We start from the raw sequence: 10,525 nt of genomic DNA, 5'->3' as shown, positions 1-10,525 counted from the left end.
AAAGTATATTGTTTCTGTTATTCAGTTTCAACGATCTTCGTTGAGTCTGTTCAGTGATCTTCGAACGCGCATTCTAATTCGTTTAGAGACTGCTATATACTTGAAGAAGACAAAACTCATACGACTGGTCATTCAGCAATGTCGAAGACAGGAGCTGAAGATTAGAGACAACAAGTTCATAATCTGAAGCGGTATTTAGTGATTACAAGCTCGTCTACATATGTGTGAAGACTGTGCAAGTTTCAGCGAACACTGAAGAAACCTTTCAGCGTCATCCCAGTGTTTAGTGATCAAATGAAGCTTGTCGAGTAAGATTGTTTTTGTCTTATCCTCTCTCACACAAAGGACAAACCCATCCTTTTCTAAAATATAGTATAGTACGGAGCCACTCCGTTGACTTTAATATGCTTACCTACTTTATGAAAGATAACTGTTCACATACGGCCAAAAGCCTGCAATATCTGAACAAAGGACAAGCTTTACTCCAAGAGCTTGACATGTGCTTTATACCTTCTGAATTGCATTTAATGCAATGAGTATAAATAGCTGAGTGGTTCTCCTCTCAGTTATTAATCTTCCTCGCTAAGAACTTACTCATTAGTTCTTCGGTCTTTAGCCAACCATGATTAGTTATTGCTTACAACAATCGGTAAACCTATAATATTACGAATGCTATTGCTTTTATACATTGCATTGTATGATTCCTCAAGAATATATGATATTATATTTCATTCAGCAATTAATAAAGTACTTTTATTTTATTTGGTACTATTTAACCGTATTACAAATGTAGTTACATCACTTCTTTTATTGTGATTGCACATCTAATTATTTACATGACTATATGTACATGAATTTATTTTAAAAAATCTGGAAAATAAGTGTTACAAGCTAAATTAAAAAGATTACTTTTGCATACACCTACGATAGTGCTCAATATTAAACATACAATACTTACGAGTTGTGGCTAACAATTTTTATACAAATTAAACTTCAATATTTAATCATTGTTTTGTCAAAATATAAAATGTATGAAGTTCTTTAGTTACAAGAAACGATATCAATGGAAAAAAAATTGCATAAAGAACACACCAATGCAATCATCGTCTTATATTACAATTTATTATGAAATTACGTTTCACCTGAATTTGATTACGTATTTTCTAACAAACAAATTTCATCATTGTGCAACACGGGGTGTGTGAAATAAGAACCAAAGGGCTGTTCGATGAAAACTTTTGTATCATATTTATCTTTATTATTCTTTTTATTTATTTATTTATTTTTAGTATACAATCAACACATTAATTGCTAAACTTTTCATTTTTCTACTTTTTTAACTTTTTTTATGTAAATGAAATTTGAATCCACAAATACGTAAAACTACATATAGTTTTTATTTTATATCAATAAATGTATATTTTTAATTACATGACAATCGAAAAAATAAATCATCAAAATCAATCAACATATACCAAGATACATTACAATATCTCAATCAATCAATATATCAATATAGAATTAAAAATATATTAAATTAAGAACCAAGAGGCGATTCAATGAGAAATTTCAATCATATTTATCTTTTTTTTCTTTATAAATGAAATTAGAATGCACATACATTTATTTTTATAAATTTATTATTTACTTAAATAATAAATCATCAAAAATCAATCAAAATATATATATATATATATAAATATATATATATATATATCAAAAAATTACAATCGATCAATATATTAATATATTTAAAATATATTAAAATAAGACCAAGGGGTGGTTTAATAAAAAAATTCAATCATATTTATCTTTTTTAAATGAAATTAGAATCCACAAATATATAAAATACATATATTTTTATTTATATTAATACATACATAGATGAATGTTCAAACGAGAACGCTAACTATTTAAGAAAACAAGAAAAAAGTCGTCAATGTACAAAATCACATGTGATTTTACATTAAATGGAAACGAGCAACTTTGGAGCCACTTAAGTCACAGGGTAAAGTCGCCAGGATCATGTATGATTTGTTACGTGAATCATATACGATTTTGTACATTTTTAATAATGCAATTATATGATGAAATTACTTGAAGAAGTTTAAAGGTCTTCACTAATTTCTTAAGGTGCAACATGTGTTGGCTCTCTCCATCTTGCATATAAAAGAAAACCATGATTGTTGACATCAATTGCAACCGTCGAAGTTCTTAAATCTTGACATACAAGACACTTACGCTTCTCACTCCACTAAGTAATCTTTCTGCTTTCTAAGGTTAGTTATGTATAATAGAAATATTTTTTGACTTTTCTTTAATTTACTTGCTTTATATGTGTTAAAACTATATATTTTAGGTTGATTTTTTTAATGATATTCTTGATAGTTTTTTTTTTCTTCTTATGCCACGATTTTTATGAGTTATCTTTTGGTTGCACAAATATTCATTGCTCAAATTATTGTAAATCCAAACAGCCATACATAATCCTTTTTACAACAAAGCAAGAAAACGAAAAGTTGAAATTAGATTTCTGCAATGTCTAAAGATTGACTCATTGTTTATTTTAAGTTTTCCAATATGATTCTTTTTTGCTTCTTTCAATTGATTTTCTTACATCAATTGAAGTTGAAATATTTGAAAGAGACATATCCTTATGTGGAATATATTTTTTTTTTTTTTGAGTTATATCAGATTTCTTAATATCTCCGTTGTTATTATTATTCATTTTATTTCATTTTATAACTTTATTCCTAAACAAATCTCTCTCTCTCTCTCTCTCTATATATATATATATGTGTGTGTATATATATACATATATTAAAATTTCACTAACTTTTTGAATTATTTAAATATTATTTGTTAATGATTCTTTTAACGACTAATATATATTTATATAAGGGATGTTTGGGATTGTTTATTTGAAATAACTTATGTTTTTCTACAAAAGTACTTATCAACTTATAATAAGTTAGAAGGGTTTAACTTCTTTAAAAACTCTTTATTACCGGATTGACACCGATATAAATTATTTATTTAAATATTCAAAAGTGCTTATTACCGATGATCAATAAATTAATTTTATAAGTAATTGGGAATATCCTCCTATCATTAATCAAAATTATGATGCCATCGCACACTAGTAGTGTTTTATTCTGAAACTTGAGTGGTTGAAACAACAGCTTCCTTCACACAACCACAGAATCGCATCTGAGTGACCGACCATCCAAGAAATTCTCCTTTCTGACTACTTTCGTTCCTTCTACTAATCAATCCTTTCTGCTAATTTTCTTGGAGAAAGAGGTATATAGCTATCTGGCCTGATCAGCGAGCGGTGATGTGGGTGGAGCTTATCTTTGGTCTGGTGGTCATCTACCGAGTGGTACGCCGTTTCTTCTATGATGATGAAGACCACGTTGATTTCGGTTCCAGTGGCTCCAATGCTCTCTTCGCCGTCGCCGAAAGGTATCATCTCTATTCTCTAATTAGTAATAACCCTCTGCCCTTTTTCAATTCATCACTTACCTTCAATTTCATCATCTTATGATTATAGCGATGGATATGAAAATGGTTAAATTGAAGTCATGGTTTACATTTAAACCCTTGTTAAACTCCACTCTGTGCAACCTATTTCTTGTGAACCAAAGCCGGTTGTTTAGCGGTATTTGGTGGGTCTGCCACTAATTCTTGTTTTTGTTCTTTGATTCCAATAAACATGAAGGTGATGGGTTAGAGTTATTGATGACAAAGGAACTAAAAACATATACAGTAAGTATAGAAGACCTAACATTCTAGGCATGAAGCATGGAGTACCATCGTTTGGTTCAAAAAGGACCCCATAGGGAAAAAGAAGAGCCCGCAGAATGCCTCAACAGCTAGGACCTTGTGGGCATACCTGCATGCAAATAAAAGGATACTGATCACAAGGTGTTCTGACATACTTCGTCTTCACTGTTATCTTTAACCAAACCCCTGATCTCAGCCTAAAGAGGCTCCAGAGTTTTATAAAACTTGTCGGAGTTGTCTTTGTGCTCCTTTAGCTAGAGCATCAGCGACTAACACGGTGGTAAACAAGGCAATCTGAAGGGATACAATAACAGCCAAATAACAAGCCTTTTACCCCAAATCGATGATATTTTACGGTGTAAATTTAGTTTCATTTACATAAGTATATGGTTGAAGGGAGGGATGCCTCATTGGTGCTGGTAGTCATCCATCAAAAGTGAGCAGCTTCCAGCTGTTGAGAGGCCATAGCTAATGAACATTGAATACCTCTTTACACAGTCTAACATCACAACATTGTTTGTTGTCATATGATTTCTGACAACTCCATCGGTACAAACCACCATTAACTAATGACCTATCAGAATTGATCTTACAGTAATTCAGATCATGGTGATTCCATTTATACTAACTGCCATTTCTAGCATTGGCAGGAGCAATAGGAGTATTGAAAGAAAAGGCTACAATGGTTATCAATGAAGTTAGAAGATCTAGTAGCTTGGAATCATAGTGATCTGTTTGACCTTATTTGTGGCATACTGGACATATATATTTCCATATAAATCAATATTTTTCTGAATGCACTTGTAAAGAATGTAACAGGGTAGGTTTATGCATGATTCCCATTTGATATTTTATCGAAGTCTTGTCAATAAGTTTGAAGAATTCCCAGATAATGTAGCCTTTCCCTCATAGCCAATGACCAGAAGACAGGAAAAATGAAAGAATCCATCTTAACAGACATCTGAGCATCAATGGGGTAGGTTGTTGCTCAGGTGTGGGATCAGCATGTAAGACAAAACGAAAGATCTGCAATAATTTTTAGAAAGCCTGTAATTATGAAGTGGTGGGAGATGTAGAAATGACGCCCATACCACACTGAAAAAGAGGGCCAGTCTGTTTATCAAAGTCATCATCCATTTGAAAAACTTGAAAGTAGATTTCCTGGAAACCATATTTCTTCTCGACCTGGAAGAATGAAATCTTCCTTAAAAACCATTTGAAGTACGACTTGTATACTGCCTAGGGTGACGTACTGGCCAGGACTTGAGACTGATTAAGAGTTGGCATTCTAGTCAGTTCCCTTTGCCAGTGGCTATCACCTTGAAAAAACACAACCTAAGAATGTTCATCAACAGTGTTTGTGGCGTCAATGGCTTCTTAAAGACAACACCACATACCTCATCTTTTTTCATGTTTTTGGTTTCTTGATTCCAACATAAGGTATGAGAGGCAGATTCCCGGGGGATATTATAAGTGCAGAAGGGACCTTCATTTTGGATGTTATTGTTACTTGTTAGCAACTCTTAAGATTATTCTTAACCCAAAAAAACTCTTGAGATTATTTCCCTAAGGAGGCATCTCCAATAAACAACTGTATTCAGAAGAAGACACGTTTCATAATACGGAATCAACATATTCAAAGGCAGTGAAGGAAAATCCTTTTAGCTAGATTGTAAGAATCTTACTTCTGTTACCGACGTGCAAAAAGAGCCATGGAGAACAATGAGAGAAGAGTGATGCGAAGAAGATGAATAGTCAGGAGAGGCAAAAGGTCTTGAAAAAATCCATTAAGAAATGATCGTCCATGAAAAATCATAGATTTGTGGCTTCAGCAACACACAAGCAAACAGTGAAACTAGAGAGTGAAAAAGCTAGTGAGAGAAATATGCACTTGTAACCCGTAATCATCAGTTTTGCTTATGTATACAAACTGCCTTGTAGGCTTCAAGCTCTGTATGGTGGCAAAGCTTATGTTGGGCTTCGAATTCCTGACCCTGATACTGCTTCTCGACAGAATATTGATTTGGTCCTCGTCACGAAAAAGTAACATACATATCTCCCTTTCACTCATATCTTTTGTGCTGGTTTTATTGTAATTCTTTTCTCCCTGAAAGAATATTAGACATAATAATATTAGCACCGTAAATGTGATTTTATTTCAGGGAGGCAGTGGTGGTTTCTGTGATAAATGCATCTGGAATTGCGTCTATAGACGGGGATGGTACTTGGGTCTGCACGGATGGTTCCAAGCACAAAACAGAACGTCTTCAGGATCCGGTGAAAGTTCTTGTCATTTTTCCCTTATATCAGATTGTTTTAAGCAGTTGCATCACCAGCACACTGCCACATTCCATCATGATGTCATCCCAAATATGTGGCTGCAATTTAGTCCGTACACGTGAATTAGTGTTGAGTTGCTATAGTCTATAATATATGTAATTCTCTCTAACTTTATTAATTCCCCTCTTATTTGAAGGATTTTTCAAAATGAGACTGCTACCTTACCAGTAAGCTTACTAGATCATTGTTGAAGATACAACTTGGTTGTAGTTTAACACACAAATATAATAAGATCACTCAAAGATAGTGGTAGACATAGTTAGGGACCAACACGAACACGGGTGAAAATACGACATGTATAATTGGTTTAGAAGCATTCCTAATAGAGAAAAAAAAGACCTGGTCCAGCCAAATGATTGTATGTTAAAATGTTATGTACGAGTATGATGGCTCGTTCCTAAAATGTCTTTGACCTTTTCATGAAGCTCATTCTACTTGGTAAAAACGAGATCAAATGCTAAGTGAAGGTAACCATGAAGAGCTAAAAACAAAATACTGTTGGGTTTTTAGGAGTTATTGTTGATAAATATTTATTTGGTTGTATTTAGAGGATTTTGAGGGATAATAACTCATACAAGAAATCTTGTCTATGAAGTTGTATATATCCCTGATTTTATGGGATCTAGGAGATATTCTAGGAACTATTATTTTTATACATATTATCCTCAACTATTCACAACTGATAAGAAAATCCATTCAATGAAGAAGTCTTCTTTTTTACATGGTATCGGAGTTATAGGCTCTTTCTTCGTCTTTCTTATGTGACTTTTTTTGGCCTTCCTGCCGAATTCCTCTTTCTGGTCACCCCTTTCTATGTTGGAACTAATCCATGCAGATAATCATGTCTGAAACCACTTAAAATAGCCAAATTACTCTTTCCTCAGGAAACGTTGCTGTCTCTTTAACCAGAGACTTCCCAAACATTCAGGCAGTCTTTCGCCTGAATAGAAATGATTGCTTAAAGTGGTCTCATTTCACACTTTTCTGATAGGAAATGGAAAATCAAGTGATTTGCTGGGAACTGGACCGGCCAAAAGGGGATCCTAAGTAATGAGGAATGAGATGGCTAGATTCCATGTGATACAAAATGAACAGATTGGGGGAAAAATGGGTAATCGGCTATTGGAAAAATAATCGATGGAACAGAAACTACAAGTAATTGGAACGAAGAAGAAAACTTACTATCTAAAAGGATCCCAGGGAGAGAGTCCCTTCTCTAAACGTAGAGCCAAGGCAAGGGTTATTATCTGCATGCCCCTCATGGAGGAAGGCATTAGCTTATTTAAACTATCATACGTAACAAACTCTTAGTGGGCCTTGGGCCTCCTGGAATATACTTTCCACACATTGGGCTTAAGTCCACTAGTTGGGTCAAGACTAGGACCATTCTCATTCGTAACATTGGTCACCCCGTCAAGAATGGTCTTGTCCTCAAGACCAATATCCGGAAATTGTTGTTGAATGACCAAAACATCTTCCCAAGTTGCTTCTTCACTCGGACGGTGCTGCCACTTGATGAGCCATTGCGGAACGGTTTCCCCGTCCCGAACGAGGGAGTGAGCACCCTGAATGGACTCCGGAAAACACTGATCAGCGACATCCACTTCAAGGTCAGCCGGTAATGAATCGACCTCGGTGACTCCAGGTACCGCCTTCTTCAATAACGAGACATGGAAAACCGGATGCACCTTGGATAAAGCTGGGAGGTACAACCGATAGGCCACGGGACAGATACGCTCCACAATTTCAAACGGTTCAAAAAACCTCACTGACAGTTTTTGATTGATGCGACTTGCTACCGACAATTGTCGATACGGCCGAAGCTTCGCATAAACCAAGTCACCAACCTGAAATTCAAGCTCTCGACGATGCTTATCGGCCTGCGATTTCATTTGTGATTGAGCTCGTAATAACTGTGCCCGAAGTTGTTTCAAGGCCTCATCACGGTCCTTCAGGCGGACCGTCTCGACCCGCACCTCACCCGGAATAAACTGACATATATTAGGAGGTTTGCGACCGTAAACAATCTCGAAGGGTGAAACCCCTGTAGAGCCATGAAAAGTAGAATTGTACCAGAATTCCGCCCACGGTATCCACAAGGACCACAAACGTGGTTGGTCAACCGCAAAACAACGTAAATACGACTCAAGACAGCGGTTAATGACCTCGGTTTGCCCATCTGACGCCGGATGATACGATGAACTCATGTGTAAACGAGTACCTTGCAAACGGAATAGTTCCCGCCAAAAATGACTCATAAAGAGTGGATCGCGATCACTGACAATTGATTTCGGAATACCATGTARGCGAACTACTTYCTTGACGAAGACATCCGCRATATGGCGCGCGGTATAGGGGTGTTTCAACGGCACAAAATGGCTGTACTTGGAGAGCCTGTCCACCACCACTAATAACGCATCAAAACCCTTCGATTTCGGTAGTCCAAGAATAAAATCCATGGACAAATGTTCCCAAATCGTTTCCGGAATATCTAGCGGTTGTAAMAGACCCGCTGGAGTAAGGGAGCTAGATTTGCAGCGTTGACAAATATCACAAGCTTGGACAAAACGCTGAACYGCCGAGCTCATACCGGGCCAATATAAATTGGCAGCCAAACGACRATAAGTTCGATAGTACCCGGAGTGACYGCCCGTAGCTGATTTGTGAAATTCAGCTAGTAATTCYGGAATCCATTTGGAATTCCGAGGGATAACCAAACGACCCTTATAGTAGAGAATTCCCGAACGCACTTCGTAACCTGGATGCGTTCCCTGCTGCTGTTGGCATGATTGTATCACCTTTTGGAGGTCCGGATCGGATTTGGCTTCCTCCAACAGCTGTGCTCCTTGAACCCAAACGGGTTGGTACGCTGTCGAAGTGAGCAATTCGCCATAATCGTCTCTCATGGACAGCGCATCGGCTGCCCGATTTTCCCGTCCTGCCTTAAAACAGATTTTAAAATGATACCCAAGCAATTTGGCAACCCAATTTTGCTGATCCGGAGTGGTAATACGTTGCTGTAAGAGATGCTTCAGACTTTAATGGTCGGTGTAGACCGTAAAAGTAGTGCCCAAAAGATAGCTCCGCCAATGTTGAACTGCCAATGCTAAGGCCATGATTTCTCGTTCGTACGCGGACTTTGACAGGTTATGATCTGTTAAAGCCTTACTGAAAAATGCAATCGGACGACGGTTTTGCATCAGGACAGCCCCAATTCCACGTCCGGAAGCGTCACATTCCACCACAAAAGGAGCCGAAAAGTCGGGCAACGCGAGGACAGGGGCTGTAGTAACTGCGTGTTTCAGGCTGTCAAATGACTTTTGGGTCTCCGCATTCCAATGAAAATTGTCCCGCTTTGTCAACTCCGTAAGCGGTTTGGCAATAGCTCCATAATTTCGAACGAATTTCCGATAGTAACCTGTTAATCCCAAAAACCCGCGTACGCCTTTCACTTGTTTGGGAACCGGCCAATCTTTCACCGCTTGAACTTTATTAGGATCCATTGATACGCCCTCGCCATCAATGATGTGTCCCAAATATTCAACCGAGCGTTGCCCAAATGAGCATTTCTTTCGGTTAACCACGAAGCGATGGGAAACCAACGTAGCCAACGTCGAAGCCAAATCTAATAGATGTTGTTCCCATGTCGGACTATACACTAAGATATCGTCGAAGAACACCACGATACACTTACGTARGTGTGGTCGAAAAACGTCRTTCATAATGGCTTGAAAGGTCGCCGGGGCGTTAGTGAGACCGAAAGGCATTACGAGATACTCGTAATGGCCATCATGCGTCCGAAACGCTGTTTTCTCCACACTTTCCGGCCGCATACGGATCTGGTTGTAACCGGACTTGAGGTCCAATTTGGAGAAATACTTGGTACCCTGAAGTTCATCRATCAACTCTTCTACTACTGGAATTGGGTGTTTATCCGGAATTGTGGCTTTGTTCAATGCTCTATAATCGACACACATACGCCAAGTTTGGTCCTTCTTCCGTACCAAAATTACCGGACTAGAAAAAGAGCTGTTGCTGGGTCGTATAACCCCCAAAGGGCAAAGTCAGCATCTCCTGAACTTGGCGCTCAATTTCAGCCTTGTGAGCGTGAGGATATCGATACGGCCTAACACAAACCGGCCCGTGGTTGGGAACRAGATTGATAGCATGATCTCGAGACCGAACCGGAGGTAACCCCGACAGTTCTTCAAACACTGGAGCAAACCTGTCAAAGATTTTCAACAGCTCCTGCGATTGTAATGRTGTTAAAGTCGGCTCCAATACTCCCATTTGCTCTCCATCAGTTAATCGTAACGAGGGATTAGAGTCCGATAACCAGCTTTGTAGTGAAGCCCGTGCTCGCACCGGAAGCGATGTCCCCGATAAGCAGACCTCCTTA

General features: G+C 37.6%; 1 protein-coding gene across 1 annotated transcript in view; it reads left to right on the top strand.

The window, feature by feature from the left end:
- The first annotated feature begins 3,182 nt into the window (after positions 1-3,182).
- Positions 3,183-10,525, top strand: part of LOC112524232 — a 13,494-nt gene continuing 6,151 nt past the window's right edge. The window contains exons 1-3 of the mRNA XM_025133969.1: positions 3,183-3,465; positions 5,728-5,829; positions 5,949-6,063. Of these exons, the coding sequence (XP_024989737.1) occupies positions 3,338-3,465; positions 5,728-5,829; positions 5,949-6,063 (345 nt within the window). The 5' untranslated portion in view covers positions 3,183-3,337. The remainder of the gene's footprint in view (positions 3,466-5,727; positions 5,830-5,948; positions 6,064-10,525) is intronic.

Source organism: Cynara cardunculus (genome assembly GCF_001531365.2).
Source record: "Cynara cardunculus var. scolymus isolate 2C chromosome LG 13, CcrdV1, whole genome shotgun sequence".
Taxonomy (NCBI): domain Eukaryota; kingdom Viridiplantae; phylum Streptophyta; class Magnoliopsida; order Asterales; family Asteraceae; genus Cynara; species Cynara cardunculus.
This window is presented reverse-complemented; position numbering and strand designations above follow the sequence as displayed.